Raw genomic sequence first — 21,490 nt, 5'->3', positions numbered from 1 at the left:
TGCTTACGCTTTCCAGTTCTTTAACTCTAATCTTGTGATCATAACGTATTGTTACCTCTCTATAAGGCACTGATAAGGCAACATCTAGAATATGGGACCCAGTTTTGGTTCCCACATTTTTAAAAAGTAAGTTAGTCAGTTAAAAGGTGGGCAACTAGATTATTACAAGGGAAGGAAGACCTCTCATATGATGAGAGGTTGGAAAAGGTGGGCTTGTTTAGCTTAGAATTTGACACCTCAGAGGAGATCTCATTTGCATGTGTGGTCAATACAAAGGACTGACAGATGACTTATTCCTTCCAAGGACCCTATAAGGACCAGGGGGGGCACTCATTATGGGTGGAAGAAAGGTAATTCCAGCAGCTAGATAGGAAAGGGTTCTTTACAGTTAGAGCAGTCAGCCTGTGGAATGCTCGACCACAAGAGGTAATAATGGCCGACACTAGAACAGCTTTTATAAAAGGGCTGAATGATTTCCACAATACACATAACTGTGGGTTATTGTTAAATTGGTAACAAAATGTATAATTGGAGGAGAATTGGTGTAAGTGTTCACTTTCAGCTTCATATCTCCCACCCCGTGCCAGGTGCCATTATATATTCACTACATCCCTCCATGGTTATATCATTATGGCTGATCTGTGTATTAAAGGGAAGTTGTCACCAGAAAAAAAACACTATTAATCTGTTGATATGGGGTTAATCTGCAGGTTAATCCAGTTACTATCCTGAACCTAGCCGACTGCTTATGTGAGAAAATGAACTTTATTCCCCCGGCAGCATTTGTATTTGAGTCTTGGGGGCTGCGGTGACATGGGTTCAGTCATCGCTCTGAGTATAGAGAGCGGCGGCAGCCATGACCATGTCCCGGCCCTGACTGACACTGGCTCTGCATTGGGGTCGGCTGTCAGTCAGGGCCGGAGGTGCTGTGACAGTCGCTGCTCTTTATAATCAGAGCGGTGACTGAACACATGCCTGAGCCATCCCCGTGACTGAAATCTAAATACTGCCAGGGGAATAAAGTTTGTTTTTTCCTGTCAGCCATGACAGCACCCTTGTATTTGTTGGTATGTCACATTACCGGTAAGTAATATACGTGTTTTCCTGTCACCCATGACATCACCAGCGAATATAAGGGTGCTGTCATGGGTTCCGTAAAAACACATTACCGGTAAGTAATCTACGTATTTCTCCCTGCGACGATTGGTTGCGTGCAGGTGCCTGGCAGGCTGATAACTGTATTAACCTGCAGGTTAAGCCCATATCTGCAGGTTAATAACGTTTCCTCTGCTGACAGGTTCCCTCAAACACTAGCTATCCGGTGACCAAATATAGATGCATTACTATCTCGCACTATCTTACAGAGAGGTTGTATTTTTTTGTCTTTGAATAAAGCCCATTTTCCATTACCAGACATCTATTTGGTAAAGGTTGTACTTTTCACTACTTCTCATGAAGCCGTGGCTGTGTAATGCAGAGTGTCACTGGAAGCAGCTCATTTTCTCACGCTTTTGTAGAGCTGGCTAGCAGACACCGTGAACTTGTGACCCTTAGCTGACATTGGGGTGTCCCCTCCTCCTTACTCACATATAGTCGTTGATGCCCTTAGTCATTTGGTAAGTGAGAAGTTCCCCTTTGGTTAGTAGGCGGGACCCTGGCACCCTGATCTTATGAAAGCTGACCAAACTTATACATACCCTTTTGACTAGCACTTGACCTCTCACAAGTTAACCAGGAGCCACATTTAACTCCTGATCTCAACACACTTTTACCACATGCTGCTGAAGCATACCTCTTTCTAAACATCTACTGGAGATATGCTACCCAGAGACGGGGAAGTGAGACTGAGCTGTGTGTGAGCAGCCTGCCTTCCTCCTTCCCAGGATGGACTTAGGGAAGAGATAGCCATGGACAACCTTTCAATACAGAAAAGGTCTCTACATTCTTTTAAATGTTCACAATATGAGCATTTAATTACCTTAGTATTGGAGATAGCAAAGGAAATTAAAAAAAAATCAGAATGTGGGGGAATAAAAGAGAAAAAGAAAGCTTCCAACTTAGTAGTTTTTTTTATTCAAAGCTGTTCATCTCAACAGTGAGATGCTAAATTGATAATAAAAACCTTAAAAACTCTCAAAAGTATAGAAAAATCACTGACACTAAAGGCCCCGTCTCACACAGCGACGCTGCAGCGATACAGACAACGATGCTGATCGCTGCAGCGTCGCTGTGTGGTCGCTGGGGAGCTGTCACACAGACAGCTCTCTCCAGCGACCAACGATCAGGGGAACGACTTCGGCATCGTTGAAACTGTCTTCAACGATGCCGAAGTCCCCCTGCAGCACCCGGGTAACCAGGGTAAACATCGGGTTACTAAGCGCAGGGCCGCGCTTAGTAACCCGATGTTTACCCTGGTTACCAGCGTAAATGTAAAAAAAAACAAACAGTACATACTCACCATCTGTTGCCCGTCAGGTCCCTTGGCGTCTGCTTCCTGCTCTGACTGCCGCCGTAAAGTGAGAGCGCAGCAGTGACGTCACCGCTGCGCTCTGCTCTCACTGTACAGCGGCTCAGTCAGAGCAGGAAGCAGACGGCAAGGGACCTGACGGACATCAGATGGTGAGTATGTACTGTTTGGTTTTTTTTACATTTACGCTGGTAACCAGGGTAAACATCGGGTTACTAAGCGCGGCCCTGCACTTAGTAACCCGATGTTTACCCTGGTTACCCGGGTGCTGCAGGGGGACTTCGGCATCGTTGAAGACAGTTTCAACGATGCCGAAGTCGTTCCCCTGATCGTTGGTCGCTGGAGAGAGCTGTCTGTGTGACAGCTCCCCAGCGACCACACAGCGATGCTGCAGCGATCAGCATCGTTGTCTGTATCGCTGCAGCGTCGCTGTGTGAGACGGGGCCTTAAGGCTATGTTCACACGTTGTATTTTTGCTGCAGGCTTTTTTATGCAGATTAAAGGGCCACTGTCACCCCCCCCCCCCCCCCCCCAGCCGTTATAAACTAAAAGAGCCACCTTGTGCAGCAGTAATGGTGCAGTCTAACAAGGTGGCTCTTTTAGTTTTTGATTCATTTATTACCTCAAAAAAGCGTTTTAAAAATTGGCCACACATACCAGATATTGTACCAGGAGGCGGTCCGAAGCGTCCTGTATGAATCCCCCAATTGCCGTCACTCTTCTCTTCAGGGCCGATGGTACCCGCCCCCTGAGCGCTGTTATCTTCTGAAATCCGGCGCCTGCGCTGTGCGTGCCTGCCTGGGGCCTGCGCAGTGTTCATTGTCAGTGCGGCCACACTGTTGCTGAATCCCCCGCCCCGCACTGTTATTCATTATGCACAGTGCGGGGCACTTTTGGTGGAAGCAAAGTTGATATTTGGGATCCTGAAAAATGGCAGCAAAACCTGCATTTTGACTGCAGTTTGTTTTTTGTTTTTTACTGCCAAGAGATCAGGTTTTGTCCGCAGACAAATTTGCAGCGAGAAAAAAAACATTTACAATTACACTACCATTCAAAATTTTGGGGTCACCCAGACAATTTTGTGTTTTCCATGAAAACTCATACTTTTATTAATCAAATGAGTTGCCAAATGAATTGAAAATCTAGTCCAGACATTGACAAGGTTCGAAAAAAAGATTTTTATTTGAAATAATAATTTTCTCCTTCAAACTTTTGCTTTTGTCAAAGAATGCTCCCTTTGCAGCAATTACGACATTGCAGACATTTGACATTCTAGCAGTTAATTTGCTGAGGTAATCTGGAGAAATTTCACCCCATGCTTCCAGAAGCCTCTCCCACAAGTTGGTTTGACTTGATGGGCACATTTTGCATACCATACGGTCAAGCTGCTCCCACAACAGCTCAATGGGGTTGAGATCTGGTGACTGCGCTGGCCACTCCATTAGGCTAGTTTCACACTAGCGTTTACCTGATCTGCGGCAGGCTGTGGACTTCCTCCGTGAAGCCCCGCCCTCGGCCGCACCTCCGCCGCTAGCTCCGCCTACTTCTGCATGCGGCACACATGCGACCTCCGTACCTATCTTTAACATTAGGTACGCAGGTCGTGTGGCTGTATGCGGATGCTGCCGCATGCGTCGTTTTGACGATGCGGGAAAAAAAATGCTACAGGCTGCGTCCTACGCTGGTCGCTGCATCGTCAAAACGACGCATGCGGCAGCATCCGCATACAGCCGCACGACCTGCGTACCTAATGTTAAAGATAGGTACGGAGGTCGCATGCGGGCCACATGCAGAAGTAGGCGGAGCTAGCGGCGGAGGTGCGGCCGAGGGCGGGGCTTCACGGAGGAAGTCCGCAGCCTGCCGCAGATCAGGTAAACGCTAGTGTGAAACTAGCCTTACAGATAGAATACCAGCTGCCTGCTTCTTCCCTAAATAGTTCTTGCATAATTTGGAGGTGTGCTTTGGGTCATTGTCATGTTGTAGGATGAAATTGGCTCCAATCAAGAGCTGTCCACAGGGTATGGCATTGCAAAATGGAGTGATAGCCTTCCTTATTCAATATCCCTTTTACCTTGTACAAATCTCCCACTTTACCAGCACCAAAGCAACCCCAGACCATCACATTACCTCCACCATGCTTGACAGATGGCGTCAGGCACTCTTCCAGCATCTTTTCAGTTGTTCTGTGTCTCACAAATGTTCTCCTGTGTGATCCAAACACCTCAAACTTGGATTTGTCTGTCCATAACACTTTTATCCAATCTTCCTCTGTCCAATGTCTGTGTTCTTTTGCCCATATTAATCTTTTCCTTTTATTAGCCAGTCTCGGATATGGCTTTTTCTTTCCCACTCTGCCCTGAAGGCCAGTATGCCAGAGTCGTCTCTTCACTGTAGACGTTGGCATTGGCGTTTTGCGTGTACTATTTAATGAAGCTGCCAGTTGAGGACCTGTGAGGCGTCGATTTCTCAAACTACAAACTCTAATGTACTTGTCTTGTTGCTCAGTTGTGCAGCGGGGCCTCCCACTTGTCTTTCTACTCTGATTAGAGCCTGTTTGTGCTCTCCTCTGAAGGGAGTAGTACACACCGTTGTAGGAAATCTTCAGTTTCTTGTCAATTTCTTGCATTGAATACCCTACATTTCTAAGAACAAAAATAGACTGTCGAGTTTCACATGAAAGTTCTTTTTTTCTGGCCATTTTGAGAGTTTAATGGAACCAACAAATGTAATGCTCCAGATTCTCAACTAGCTCAAAGGAAGCTCAGGTTTATAGGTTCTCTAATCAGCCAAACTGTTTTAAGCTCTGCTAACATACTTGCACAAGGGTTTTCAAGGATATTCTAACCATCTATTAGCCTTCTTACACAGTTAGCAAACACAAAGTACCATAAGAACACTGGAGTAATGGTTGTTGGAAATGGGCTTCTATACACCTATGAAGATATTGCATTACAAACCAGACATTTGCAGCTAGAATAGTCATTTACCACATTAACAATGTATAGAGTGTATTTCTGAATCATTTAATGTTAGCTTCGCTGGAAAAAACTGTGCTTTCAAAAATAAGGAAATTTCTAAGTGACCCTAAACTTTTACACGGTATTGTATATTTATATATTATTTATTTAAAACAAAACTAAAAATCGTGCAAGTGTCTCACTGACTGTGTTTTTTTTTTTTTTTTTATTTAGACTTGTTAATCCTGTATTTTTAAGGAAGAGTTTGCAGAAAGTCTTCATATTGTCACTTGTAGGATTACAATGACAGCTAACACTTATTTAGCCAGCTGATAACACACTGATCCATCAATTGCAATAAGTGATGTCACCGCTTTTCAGCTCTCTTCTCAGCGAACCTTGCACCCTCTAATTAGACAATTCAATGCAAAAAATATGATCAGAATCTAATGGCTCTTTCTATGTACATGTGTTGTTTCCTGAAGCAGTAGAAGATTAGAGTCTAAAATGCCCCAGTGGATAAAGTGAGAATTGCAAGTGTTTTATTTTTTATTTTTAGTACAGATTGTAAAATATATATATATATATATAAAAAAAAATTGCCAAAAATGTTTAAAGTATATATTTAACACAAAAGTTTATCTAGAACAAAGGATTGAGTGTTAAAATTTAAGCTGCCCTATTTTTATTTTATCTGACATCTGTTGAGGGAATAGTTTAGTGATCTCCATTCACATTTTACACAGATTATTGTACAGATCATTTGGTACACGCACTTATAAAAAGGTGTAGTTTCCCTTCAGAAATCTTTTTCCCTGCAGGCACAGTTAGCTTCAGAAAAACAATCTGTCCTTTTTCTTATCCTCCTGGGTTCTGCACTATGTCTCTGCGACTGTCCCGATCTGTATTGTTTGGCTGCAGCAGTGACATCATGTTGACATTGCTGCTGTTCATCACTGAACACCGCAGCTCTGATGATGTATATAAGTCAGTGATTAGCTGCAGCGCTGTCAACATGACATCAACATTGCAGGCAAACACAGTACGGGGCATCGGTGGGACAAAGTGCTGGGCCAGGGAGGGTTGGGTATAGCTCTGTTTGTCCTAATAAGCCATATCCCCTCCCTCCATCTGTATCATGTAGTAGAAAGAGGTTGTGAGTAAATATTCCTGATCTCGTGATCTTTGGAAATTATGTGGTCTCTTTGGGTCTTGACAGTCTTGCTGGACGTTTCTAAATGTCACTCTGTTACCGCAGGTATTCAGAAGTTTTCTAATAATATGATGCAGGCATGAAAGCTAAAATGTTTTCCCATACTGGATAATTACATTGTTTGTTTTTTTTTAAATTCGTTTACTAATTTCAGAATAAAACAAACATTACACAGATTTGCATTTGTCATTGTCAATTATACCATAGGATACAAATAATTGCAGAGATATATCCTATCCAAAATTTACAGAGATAATACACTGTGCATGTTAAATCACTAGTACCTTATAAAATACCTATTATATAACTTTAACTACTTTAACCATCTATAGTAAGTCGCCGAAAGGAAAATCATACGTGAATCCTGCTCTGCAAACGATGCCCCCAAAACCACCCATCCACCTCCTCGCGCATATATCTAGTCAGTGTAGACTATAGAGTATGATAAGAGGAATTCCATCTACCCCAGATCTTTTCAAATTTACCTGGACATCCTCTATTTTGGTATAGTGTTTTTTCATACGGGATAATCGAATTCACCAAATCTATCCAAGCCCTGAGAGTCAGGGGGGAACCACCCATCCACCTTAACGCCAGCACCTTCCGTGCCATGAAGAGCGTCTCTCGAAGGAAGATCCCAGTATAATGATCCCAAGTTTCCGCATCCCACACCCCGAATAAGCAGGTCAATGGCTCAGGTGGGACAGGAATCGACAATAAAGATGTTAGTTGTGTCGTCACCTCTTTCCAGTAATGTAGAACTACCGGGCACCTCCAAATCATGTGAATAAAGTCTGCATCATGCGTATGACACCGTAAGCAATCTTGACGAGAGGAGGCGACCCATTTTGAAGAGTTGTGTCGGGGTCAAATAAGTCTGGTATATAATATATAACTGGGTCATCTTATTGTTTACTGAAGGAGAAACGATAATTACATTGTTAATGTACTTTATTATAGATTTTTCCCAGTTGTATTGTATAGATTAAACTTATGTAGAATTATTTTTTAGATACATTTTATGATTGCTATAACCCTCCACAGTTCTTTCTTGATAAATGGAATTAGAGGAAAGGCACATTAAAAAATTACAAAACATCCTAATCAGACAGTATTTTTGTTTTTTGGGCAGGAAAAAAAAAACGTAAGTCCTAACTACTAAGGCCATGTTCAGACATTGCTCTATTAATTTGTTAACCCTTACAATGGATGTGGATGGGAGATTCAAACCTCCTCTGTATGCAGCATTATAAAAAAAAAAATCTGTTTATTCTGAAAAATTTAACCTGACTTCACTCGTTGCAAAATTCTACATCCCGTCCTTAGCCTAAATGTCTTACGAAAATGACGATTCTCAACAAAGGTCTTCTAATGATTTGGTGTTTGCTGGGGCAGAGACAGTCGGGTATCGTGGCTTTAGGGTGGGAATCAGCATATATTGTTCTGTATTACTGCAAACAGGGCAAAGGGGGAGAGGTTTCTGCTGAAGAATTCTTAAAAATTAGCAATTCTGTAGTTTAGTACTAGGATTTAAAAAAAAAAAATATATATATATACATGCAGCATATATATATATATTAGTGTTATTTCTTTGTGTCTGTTTTCAGTGAGACTTTTGTTTTGTTAGATTCATAGGATATGTACAGTTTGGAAAATAAGTATTTGATACACTGCTGATTTTACAAGTTTTCCCACCTACAAAGAATGGAGAGGTCTGTAATTTTTATTCTAGGTACACTTCAACGGCATAAGAGAGACTCTAAAAATAAAAAAATAGAAAATTACATTGTATGACTTTTACAAAATTAATTTGCTTTTTGGTGCATGAAATAAATATTTGATCACCTACCCACTAGCAAGAATTCTGTCTCACAGACCTGATAGTTTTTCTTTAAGAAGCCCTCCTATTCTGCACTCATTACCTATATTAATTGCACCTGTTTGAACTGGTTACCTGTATAAAAGACACCTGTCCACACACTCTAACCTCTCCACCAAGGCCAAGACCAAAAAGCTTAAGGACACCAGGGACAAAATTGTAGACCTGCACAAGGCTGGGATGGGCTACAGGACAACAGGCAAGCAGCTTGGTTAAAAAAAAAAAAAAAAAAGTCAACAACCGTTGGCACAATTATTAGAAAATGGAAGAAACACAAGATGACCGTCAAGCTTCCTCGGTCTGGGGCTCCATTCAGGTTCTCGCCTCGTGGGGTAAGGATGATACTGAGAAATAAATGTCAGGAATCAGCCCAGTACTACACAGGAGGTTGCGGTCAATGACCATAAAAGAGATGGGACCACAGGCTGAAATATTATCGTTATTAACACACTACACCCTCATGGATTAAAATCCTGCAGGGCACACAAGGTCCCCCTGCTCATGCCAGTACATGTCCAGCCTCGTTGGAAGTTTGCCAATGGCCATATGGATGAACCACAGGAGGCATGGAAGAAGGTAATGTGGTCAGATGAGACCAAAATAGAACTTTTTGGTATCAACTTCACTCCCCATGTTTGGAGGAAGAAAAGGGATGAGTACAATCCCAAGAACAGTCAAGCATGGTTTGGAAAACATCCTACTTTAGGGGGGCTTTTCTGCAAAGGGGCCAGGTCGACTGCACTGTATTGAGGGGAGGATGGATGAGGTCATATAACCTGAGATTTTGGCAAACAACTTCCTTCCCTTAGTAAAAGCATTGAAGGATGGATCATGGCTGGGTCTTCCAGCATGACAATGGCCAGGGCAACAAAGGAGTGGCTCTGTAAGAAGCATTACAAGGTCCTAGAGTGGTCTAGCCAGTCTCCACACCTGAACACAATGGAAAATCTTTGCAGGGAGCTGAAACTCAATGTTGCCCAGTGACAGCCTTGAAACCTGAACGATCTGGAGAAGATCAGTATGGAGGAGTGGGCCAAAATCCCTGCTGCAGTGTGTGCAAACTTGATCAAGAACTACATGAAACGTCTGACATCTGTAATTGCAAACAAAGGTTTCTGTACCAAATGTTAAGTTCTGTTTTTCTATTGTATCAAATACTTATTTCATGCTATAAAATGCAAATTAATTATGTAAAAATAATACAATGTGATTTTCTGGATTTTATTTTTAGATTCTGTCTCTCACAGGTGAAGTGTACCTCTAATAAAAATTAGATCTCTCCTTTCTTTGTAAGTGGAAAAACTTGCAAAATTGTGAGTGTATTAAATACTTATTTTCCCCATTGTAGGTGGTTTCAGTAGCTGCAAAAACATTTATAATATGTACCTATGTGACGAAAACAAATGATGCTAAACCCACTACAGTGCAATCATTTCTGAAGGTATGACCGATAAGGAGATTTACTATCGAATTTGGGCTCATTAACGACTGCTGATTGGCTATATACAAGTTTATTTTCACACGGGCAAACGAATACTGATGGGAACAGAACGATCAGTAAGATGATCATTCCCCGTACAGCACATTTCCTTTCTACACGGGGCAACGAGCTGCCTATAGGGATGATTTACCATATATGCTAGCATAAACTATCCGATCGCCCACTGAGTGAGTGTTTTGCTCGTTTGTTGTGTGATCACTGGCGTGTTTACATGGGCGACTAATGTCAGCTCGTATAAATATATCTTAATGATACTGATGAATACTCCATCTGTAATACCCCATGACTTCCCATGGAGAATATTTTTCCATTAGCTAGCCCTTCATCAAGCCTATGGCTCTGTAAGACTACTAACATCCACTGAAAATATCTGAATGGAGACTCTGACCGCCTAGTTCTTTTTGCAATGGCTGCTGATTTCCTAGGCTCCTGGCAGTACGGATATTTGTCTAACCCAGACGGCCTGTAACCGTTCAGTGCAGTCAGATCATCAGCAGTAATGAGTATGGTGGGCTCATGACATGTCTATGGTAATAATCTTAATATTACCACCTTAATTCTATGAAATGTTCTTCTGAGTTCTCGTTTCCCCGTACACTGTTCTGTAATGAAGGTTTCATGGCATCATATGTCCATTCGTGGTGTGACTTACAGCATGCCAGGGTTTTATTCTAAGACCAGCGGAAATATTGCCTGCAAAAGCTGGAAGTTAATCTTTCAGGTAATGCAGAGAGTACGTCTTATGCAGGTGATGCACTGTAAATCTTACACTAACTGCTCATAAACCTGTTTTTATACCAGGATGATGTAGTGATTGAAGCGTTTGCAGAAGATTCTGAGCCAGAAAGCAGCGGGGCAGAGCATGATTTTCGAGTGTTACGTGCCAAGAAGCAAGCCTTGGCGAGGAAAGTAGAGGAGCAGAAACGTCGGCAGCAGAAGATTCAGGTGAATTTATAACAAATGCAAGCATGGAACCGATGGTTCTTTCCTGTAGTTACAGAAGTTAAAGGGCACGTCTAGAAGTTCTGTTTAGTGCACAGTATCAAAGAAAGCACTAAAGAAACAGCGAGCCTGACTTGGTCATACTTACTCAGTTTGTAGATAGAACATTTGAAAGGAGGTTTTCTCACCCGAGGAACTCAAAGTGCAGATTGGAAATTTGACCACCTATTTACCGTATGTTATTTTGCCAGAAATGGGGTTTGGTTCAAGATGTGACAATATGTACTAAAATATAGGTGCTAAAATATAAACCAACCAAGAAATGATTTAAAGTTAGACAAAAATATATAAAGATGCACCACATTTCTCATCTTGCAAGAAGTACTCTGCTAAATTTAGCTCCTTTTTATTTTATTTCTGTAACTGTTTCCAAAAACAAAGACTTTAATAAAAATGCTTTATAATTCCCTTACACCTTCATATCTGCCTTAATACTCACCCACCACCCATAGTTCCTTCTCGTCCCAGGTGGAGGAAAAAAAAATATTTTTTAGTCTTCCTCGAATCAAATAATCTGGTGGTATCCATGTTGTTATACCTTCGCCATTTCCCCTCCATAGACCAAAATATGCACTTTTATTTTTCACCTAAACCCTTGCTAGATCCAACATTACTTCCCTTGTGATTTGTTGTATTCCTTATTATGAGGATTAGATATACAAGGAAACCAAGCACTCACAGCTTTACTGATAGACTTCGAGTACCTATCGCCAGTCTGTGGCTACTTTTTTTTTTATTAAAGAAAACAGTCGGTAGCCACAGACTGATGATTTTTTTTCATCACCTATTAGCAAGACCAGAAGGGTCCCTGATGGCTCCCCAAGTCTCAACTTTCTAGAAAAAGTTAGGTCAAAACTTTTCACAGCATAATCCTCCACAGCCCTCCTCTCTGAATGAGCGAGATCTTTGTATGTGAGATCTCCTCCTTCGCTACAACCCAGCACCGACGCACGTTTTATTAGAAGTCATTAGAGTTAGTACTGTATTCTGTACTCTCACCCCAAAAATAGTATTTATGCAATCAATCACTTTCTCCCAGCATTGAAATAATTTTGGACATCTCCACGATAAGTGGACCCAGTCGGCCCCAGGACTTTATCACTTTGGGCATTGTGCTGTTCGTCTAATCCCCATATTTTTCAACAAGGAGGAAGCGTAACACTGTCCATTTATAAACATAACATTTGGCACATTTTTACACTGGTCTAGTTTAAGTCTGCATTGTCTAACCATTCCACAGGATCACATTTGCCCCGGTATGTTTTTGGCATGTGGGAGAAAATTGGAGAATTCAGGGAAAACCAAATCGAACATGAGGAGAAATTATAAACTCCGTGCAAATATTGCCATTGATTGCATTTACTGTAAATGTGGGACCACCCCTTCCTCCCCATTACAAAGCAAGAGAGCTAACCACTAAGACTTGGTTCACACCTGTGTTTGTTTCTGTTTGACGGCTCTATTCCAGGTATAGTATCCAGTAAAATAACACACCCTAACGGAAACCCAATTGACCCAATGATAGTCAAAAAGTCAATTGGGTGCTTTAGTGTCCATCTTGTGATGGATCAGTTTTCTGCATAATTTCCATTTTTCTGTTTCCATAATGGAACAGAAAAGTAATGTGTGGACGTTGGCTTAGACAAATCTAATGTGCGTTTTAAAACCCAATTAAGTAAAGGATTGTCTCATTAGTGACAACCCCCTTTAATCTGACAGCTGGCCAAAACCAGATGATTTTAAAGGAGGATTTTGCATTTAGCCACTCATTTTTCCTGCAACGCCCTTGACAGGGAAAATGTAGAATTACCAGTAGCCATTCAAATTGGTGGAATAAACCAAACCCTTTATTTTTTTTTTAATTTTACACTTATGATATAAATCCTGCCCAATGGACAGGAAGAGAAGAGTTTATGAAAATCATACTGAAAATTATGATAAATTAATCATAAAAACCGCTCCAAACATCCTGTATAATGCATTAAGAAAAAAAGTCGTCTTGCGCAGTTATAAGGGTTCTACCAAGGTAATAGGACCACTGCAGTCTTTTTAAGGGAATGTTCACACTAGGCATTTTTTCAGCTCCGGTTTTTTTTTTTTGCAGCAAACCTCCTCTCTTGGCATTAAGATACTTGCCTCATAAAAGCAGTTGCTTGTTTTTTCTTGCGTTTTTCCTGCTTTTTTTTGTGCATTTTGCAGTGTTATTTTGTCATGCTACATTTGTTTCTTGTGCATGCTGATAAAGTTTAGTGCAAGAAAGAAAATCTGATTCTATTTCATCTGGTTTTGACACAAAAAACGCTGCAAAACCTGATACCTGTGTTTTTTTGCAAAGTTTTTTTCACCAATTACAGTACTTTCAATGGGTGAAAAACACTGAAAGAAGTGACATGCTCTATTGTGCAAAAAAAAAACATACAAAGCACAAAATACTGAGGACAAAAGAACAAAGCTGTGTACATGACATTTCTGAAATCTCGTAGACTTTGCTGCTACTGTAAACACACAGCTGAAAATTTGCATAAATAAACATTTGGAAAAAAAATGCCAAGTGTGAACATAGCCTTATAAGGCCATGTTCACACTTTGCGGGTGACCTCTGCGGGTTCTCCCGCAGCGGATTTGATAAATCTGCAGGGCAAAACCGCTGCGGTTATCCCTGCAGATTTATCGCGGTTTGTTCTGCGGTTTCCGCTGCGGGTTTCCGCCTATACTATTGATGCTGCATATGCAGCAATATGCAGCATCAATAGTAATGTTAAAATTAAAAAAAAAGTTTATATACTCACCCTCTGACGTCCCGATCTCCTCGGCGCTGCACCCGGCGGTCCGGTTCCAAAGATGATGTGCGAGAAGGACCCTTCGTGACGTCACGGTCATGTGACCGCGACGTCACCGCAGGTCCTGTACGCACAGCAACTCTGACCGGCCGGCCGCGTGCAGCGCTGAGAGGTGAGTATAACATGATTTTTTATTTTAATTCTTTTTTTTACACACAAATACGGTTCCCAGGGCCTGGAGGAGAGTCTCCTCTCCTCCACCCTGGGTACCACCCGCACATTATCCGCTTACTTCCCGCAACGTGGGCACAGCCCCGTGCGGGAAGTAAGCGGTTCAATGCATTCCTATGGGTGCAGAATCGCTGCGATTCTGCACAAAGAAGTGACATGCTGCGGGTTGTAAACCGCTGCGTTTCTGCGCGGTTTTTCCCGCAGCATGTGCACAGCGGTTTGCGGTTTCCATAGGGTTTACATGTAAATGTAAACGCAATGGAAACTGCTGCGGACCCGCAGCATCAAAATCGCGGCGGTTCCGCGGTAAAAACCGCAAAGTGTGAACATGGCCTTATTTTACATCACCACAAGAAGCCAGGATGTATAGAGATTGCCATGGAAATGGAAATACTGCTGGGTGGAAAAGTGGTAGATTGTGAGTATAATGGATTTTGATGAATTTTAAGGGGTTGTCCATTACTCATATATTGATGTCCGATCATTAGGATAGGTCATCAATATCGTGGCAGTGGAGGTCAGACACCCGGCGGCCCCACCAATCTGCTGTTAGGCCCCCTGGCAGCTGGAAGAACGCTAGAGCTGGAACATCACAGCTTCATACACTGTATAGAGGTATTGCAGCTGGACTCCCATTCATCTGCTGAGTTGCAGTACTCTGACTGCTGGACTGTGTACGGAGCTGTTGTCTTCTGACTCCCTACACTGTTTGTTTCTGTCTACTATAGGACCAGCGTACAGCTGCGGAAGTGCTGGATGTTTGATTCCCACCGTTCTTATATTGATGACCTATCCTGAGGACATTCGGCACTAGATATTAAAATCCTGGACAGCCCCTTTAATTCAGAAGTGTGGTTTGTGAATGTATGAGCTTCCCCATAGACTTCCCTGCAAGGAATCTATAAATTCTATATATAGGATCACCACAAAAGGCTGGCCCTAATAGGAGCTACCCCCTTACTGTCCATGTCTTTGGTCCTTCTTATGCCTTTCTTCCCTGGGTAGTGCAGGATTACTTGGAGGAGTTCTGGGATAAAGAGCTTGAGATACTATCCTTCTGGGGAGCTGAAGCTTAGCGGTGGCTAGCCGACTTTGTGCAGTGTACTTCTTATGGCTACTGCAAGGAGTATAGAAACGCTTTAGGGATACCACGAAGGAACGTCAAATGGGAAGATAAGACGTTCACAGACTATACTTCTAATTTGCGGTTAGATCGAATTATTCCATTTCTTGGCCAATTTGTTGGAGATATTCATTTATAATATTTATGGCCATGGTAACACATGGACTGATTTCAGCGACACACCGAGAGTCACTGCCAGCCTGTCGCGAACTCTGCTATGGCTGACGGAGGGCCGAGACATCCCTATCTCCTTGTATGCAGTATGAGAGTTATGGAGACCGTGTCCAAATATCAAAATTCTGTCTGTTTACATGACGGATTTGTTTTCTGGTAGTGATGCGGGAAGGTAAACTGCATGGCGAACCCATTGCGCCTTTTCTCGGACTGGCGTTTCTCAGTCTTTGAGTTGTTAGGAACATCGCTGTCCTGTAGGCTTCCAGGAATACATTATGTTATACATTAAATGCCAGTGACCGCATACACTCACCAGATATCAGGGATGATGACTTTTACAGATGTTCTCTGTTGTTTTCCAGAAGTTATCTGTTAAAACTTTTTCCTTTGCCTAGAAATGTTCTCTTTGCTCATTACCTGTTAATGCCCTCATTCATAAGCCATAGTGTTATTGCTCACAGGAAATTACTGAGAAATTTCCCCTTCTATGTTTCATTACCTTTAAAAGAAAACTGTACTCGCAACACATTTTGCATCAATCAATAGTACAGGTGAATATATATGAAACGTAATATACTTCATCATAGAAGTCAGCTTTTTTCTGTGTGAATAGTCTGCCTCCCGAACTTGTCTTTCACCACCTCAACTTAGTCTTGCTCAGAACAAGACAGACTGTCAGCACAGTGAGGTATCAAGTTACACCTCCTGTTACACTCAATGGAGATGGCAGGAGGGGTGAGGAACAGAGCGAGAAGTGCTGAGCATTCTAACAAGTCTTTTACCTCACCCCAGACCTGAATTCACATCAACATAGCTGAGGATTGCTGTTTAATTTCCCTCATGCTGTTGTCTCTTTTGCCTATATACTGACTAATAAATGAAGAGCAGGGATCCATCTCTGGGTTTAGAAAACAAGATAGCAGCTAGCCTTCTCGCACCTACTAAGTGTCAATTGCAAATTGGTGGCAGAGCCTGCAGAGGGGAAACTGGTGAATATCAACGATACAAGTTCTATAATGGCCAGAAATAGTGTTATTCCTTGTGTACACACGTAACAGCTTATTCTGCAAAGTATATTGAAAGTGCAGTTAGGGTATGTATACACGTTCTGTTTTGTTGGCAGCAAAAAAAATGCTACATCAAATGTGCGCATTGTTGCTGCATTTTTGTGTGCATTTTTTATTAGTTTTCTTTTTCCATTCATTTGAATCAGTAAAATGCTGCAAAACTCTAAAAGAATTCATGCTGCTGTTCTGAAACATGTGCAAGGAAAAAATAAGCAACGTGTACATGTGATTTCAGCTGTCACTTTGCTGGTACAGTGAACCACTGCTGTTTTTCCAGCAAAAAAGCAATGTATGAACATACCCTTAGCCTTTTAAAGTGACACTCTGCCTCACAGCTCCATGTATTGGATTCTTTTGTATGTAATGCTTATCCAGCTACCAGCAGACATAAAATGCACATGATAGAGCAGGGAGGCGATACTCTTCAGCTGCCTTCCTGGCATTCTGGGGGGAAAGCACACCGACTTTACATGAATCACTCCGCCCGTATAGGAATTCATAATACCTATAATACCACAAAAAATGCTGTAACAAGCGATCAAAATGTAATCTAACCCAAAATCTACTATATAATTGTCTAAGGGTCACTTCCGTCTTTCTATCTGTCCTTCTGTCTGTCACGGATATTCATTGGTCGCGGCCTCTGTCTGTCATGGAATCCAAGTCGCTGATTGGTTGTGGCAAAATGCCCACGACCAATCAGCGACGCGCACAATCCGGAAGAAAATGGCCGCTCCTTACTCCCTGCACTCAGTGCCCGGCGCCTGCATACACCCCTCCGGTCACCGCTCACAAAGGGTTAATGCCGGCGATAACGGACCGCGTTATGCCGCGGGTAACGCACTCCGTTACCGCCGCTATTAACCCTGTGTGACCAAGTTTTTACTATTGACGCAGCCTATGCAGCGTCAATAATAAAAACATCTAATGTTAAAAATAATTTAAAAAATAAAAAATCATTAGATACTCACCTTCCGCTGCCTTGCTCTGGCCGGTCCATGCAAGCGGCACGTTCCGGTGGCAAGGATGGTCTGGCAGAAGGACCTGCCATGACGTCACGGTCATGTGACCGCGACACGGTCATGTGACCGCGACGTCACCACAGGTCCTGCGCGAAAAGGACCTGCCATGACGTCACGGTCACGTGACCGCGACGTCATCACACCCTGGGACCGGAAGCTGACGCCTGCACCCCACACAGGCGACAGAACTACAACGCGCCTGCGGAAGGTGAGTATATGTTATTTTTTATTTTTTTAACCTGTGACATACGTGGCTGGGCAATATACTACGTAGCTGGGCAATATACTACGTGACTGCCCAATATACTACGTGGCTGGGCAATATACTACGTGGCTCTGTGCTGTATACTACGTCGCTGTGCAATATACTACGTCACTGGGCAATATACTACGTGGCTCTGTGCTGTATACTACATCACTTGGCAATATACTACGTAACTGGGCAATATACTACATCGCTGGGCAATATACTACGTCGCTGTGCAATATACTACGTGGCTCTGTGCTGTATACTACGTCACTTGTTTAACACATAAGCTATAACCAGCTATGGGTAAATCAAAATTCAATTTTAATTAGCAAAAAAAATACCCTTAATTAACAGAATACCAGATAAAATCCAGACTTTATTATTTATCCTCTAAAAACATGAAACAACCACAAACAATTATACACAAACAACACTTGACCGTGCAGTCTACAACACCCTAGCTACAATTGTCCTATCATGAATTCTACCTGTCAGCGGAGGTTGGCACCCTAAACATGTAATACGAGAGTGGCGCCCCCACTCCTCGACGGCTTGCCCTATAGCTCCTAATTTGCGCACTATTTGTAGTGTATCAGACAAACCTACAGTCATGCATGACAGGAAAATGTATAGGACAACAGGACCTTTGTTTGATAAGGCAAAATGTTAAAGGGTGCTGGAACACGGACACAAACAATGGTGCAAAACTAAAAAGTGCTTGTGAAAAAACAAAAATGTGAAAAACTAATGCTGTCCACTGTATGTTAGCCTGCCTAGCTTGTGGGGGTTGGCACCCTACTTGTCAGCGGAAATGGTGCCCCCACTCGGCGGCGGCTGTCCCTAAGTTGACCCTACTGATGATTAGATGTCAACTGACAAAGGATATGTACGATTATGCTCAAAGTGAGGTTTGTGAACAAACAGGTTTCACACTTTAGCCATATGGGCTGAAAAGCCAGTACTCAATATTAATATTTTAGACAGCAATTCACTATATATATAGCTTGACAGCAAAAGATATAAAATGATACTTATGGTTGATGTAAAGTAACACGCCTCGACGCGTTTCACCCAGTTGGATCATCAGGAGGCCATGATATGTGGATGCTGCATGGAATCAGAGTTTATCCCCTTATATACATCCAAGGATATTGGAGTGGGCAGGGCTAGTAGGAAAACAGTAGAGCCACAACTCAGCCGCCATTTTGTTGTGGTGCTGAAGGTTCAGCACCACAACAAAATGGCGGCTGAGTTGTGGCTCTACTGTTTTCCTACTAGCCCTGCCCACTCCAATATCCTTGGATGTATATAAGGGGATAAACTCTGATTCCATGCAGCATCCACATATCATGGCCTCCTGATGATCCAACTGGGTGAAACGCGTCGAGGCGTGTTACTTTACATCAACCATAAGTATCATTTTATATCTTTTGCTGTCAAGCTATATATATAGTGAATTGCTGTCTAAAATATTAATATTGAGTACTGGCTTTTCAGCCCATATGGCTAAAGTGTGAAACCTGTTTGTTCACAAACCTCACTTTGAGCATAATCGTACATATCCTTTGTCAGTTGACATCTAATCATCAGTAGGGTCAACTTAGGGACAGCCGCCGCCGAGTGGGGGCACCATTTCCGCTGACAAGTAGGGTGCCAACCCCCACAAGCTAGGCAGGCTAACATACAGTGGACAGCATTAGTTTTTCACATTTTTGTTTTTTCACAAGCACTTTTTAGTTTTGCACCATTGTTTGTGTCCGTGTTCCAGCACCCTTTAACATTTTGCCTTATCAAACAAAGGTCCTGTTGTCCTATACATTTTCCTGTCATGCATGACTGTAGGTTTGTCTGATACACTACAAATAGTGCGCAAATTAGGAGCTATAGGGCAAGCCGTCGAGGAGTGGGGGCGCCACTCTCGTATTACATGTTTAGGGTGCCAACCTCCGCTGACAGGTAGAATTCATGATAGGACAATTGTAGCTAGGGTGTTGTAGACTGCACGGTCAAGTGTTGTTTGTGTATAATTGTTTGTGGTTGTTTCATGTTTTTAGAGGATAAATAATAAAGTCTGGATTTTATCTGGTATTCTGTTAATTAAGGGTATTTTTTTTGCTAATTTTAATACTACGTCACTTGTCAATATACTACGTAACTGGGCAATATACTACATCGCTGGGCAATATACTACGTGGCTGGGCAATATACTATGTGGCTGGGCAATATACTACATCGCTGGGCAATATACTACGTGGCTGGGCAATATACTATGTGGCTGGGCAATATACTACGTGGCTGGGCAATATACTACGTGGCTGGGCAATATACTACGTGGCTGGGCAATATACTACGTGGCTGGGCAATATACTACGTGGCTGGGCAATATAATACGTGGCTGGGCAATATACTACGTGGACATTACATATTCTAGAATACCCGATGCGTTAGAATCTGGCCACCATCTAGTGGTAACAATAAAAAGTTTTGTCTCGTCCCACAAATAATAAGCCGTCACAGAACTACATCAACCAAAAAATGAAAATATTACAACTCTCAGAAAACGGCGACACAACCAAAAATTTAGATTTTTTTTTCACCACTAAAATAATAAAAAAAAGCTGGACATGTTTGGTATCACTGTAATGGTACTGTTGAGCAGAATAATTTTAATCACATCATAAAAACAATTTCCAAAAAACATTGTCTGAATTGCAGGGGTTTTTTTTCACAATTTCTCCTCACTTGGAATTTTTTTTCCTGTTTTCCAGTACACTGTGTGGTAAAATGAATAGTGTCATTCAAAACTGTAACTTGTCCCACAAAAAAATAAGCCTTCATATGTCTGTGGACGGAAAGGTAAAAAAGTTATGGCTCTGGGTAGAAGATAAGAAAAAAGTGGAAATTGTCCGTATCGTGAAGGGGTTAATGAGTATTTAACTTGTATTAGAAGTACATATAATGTATAAATCTTGTACTGTACATCATAACAGTATAATAAGGACCTCAGCCTCGCATCCAAATGTTATACAGTGACCTATAGTGGCTAAAAAAAGTTTTAAAAACTGAACATGATATAAGTTACCATTTTGATGAGATTGTATGAGCCCACTGCCATGTTTCCGCAAACTACTTAGTAGTTCCCTAACACACCAGCAGGGGGAATGACGTAATTGCTCCAAAGCACCGATGCTACAAGACAAAGCCCCAACAGCTCTGGGACACACACCACGCCACGGACACAGCACTTGTATAATGTCGTATGCTGCATATCATGCTGTGTACTGTGATATATATTTGTACTTGAGATTTTCTTAATCTTTCTGTAGTTTTGCTGTAATAAACCTAGTAAAAACTTAAATGGACAACAGAGAGGAGGGGGATGCAGCTGCAGTTTCTTGCTTAGTTTTTTAGGGTGAGAGCAGCAGCATGTGAGCTGGCTTTGATTGGGTGGGGACACTTACCGTACATCACACCAGGTATAGTCCGCCCATTGGTCAAGTATGGAGAAGGAAAAAGAACTAGACATCCAGGTTCTTCACAACTTTTCTGGCTGCTTATGTATTATATATACCGTGTGTAATGGCGAGTATAATACCACTGTCCTAGATAAATAAGGAGACGCTGTAGTTGGATTTTTGATTTTTAAAAAAGGCGATCAGTGATTATTTTTACTCTAATAAAAACGAGGTTCTAAATGTTAGTTTCTCCAGTAGTCTCCCTGAATGTTAGGATTTCTGCTTATGTTTTACCATCAATGAGAGACTTACGGGTAAAACATTTCCCACCTTTGGACATGTTGATACATTGACAAGAAATCCTTGTGA

General features: G+C 42.0%; 1 protein-coding gene across 3 annotated transcripts in view; it reads left to right on the top strand.

Moving 5' to 3' along the window:
• SMG6 (SMG6 nonsense mediated mRNA decay factor) overlaps positions 1 to 21,490 on the top strand; it is a 296,441-nt gene that overhangs the window by 263,118 nt on the left and 11,833 nt on the right. For all 3 annotated transcript variants that reach the window (XM_077294490.1, XM_077294489.1, XM_077294491.1), the window contains exon 15: positions 10,819 to 10,962. In XM_077294490.1, the coding sequence (XP_077150605.1) occupies positions 10,819 to 10,962 (144 nt within the window). The remainder of the gene's footprint in view (positions 1 to 10,818; positions 10,963 to 21,490) is intronic.

The sequence above is a fragment of the Ranitomeya variabilis genome, chromosome 3 (genome assembly GCF_051348905.1).
Source record: "Ranitomeya variabilis isolate aRanVar5 chromosome 3, aRanVar5.hap1, whole genome shotgun sequence".
Taxonomy (NCBI): domain Eukaryota; kingdom Metazoa; phylum Chordata; class Amphibia; order Anura; family Dendrobatidae; genus Ranitomeya; species Ranitomeya variabilis.
Note: the sequence above shows the minus strand (reverse complement) of the source record. Positions and strands in the feature narration are given on the sequence as shown.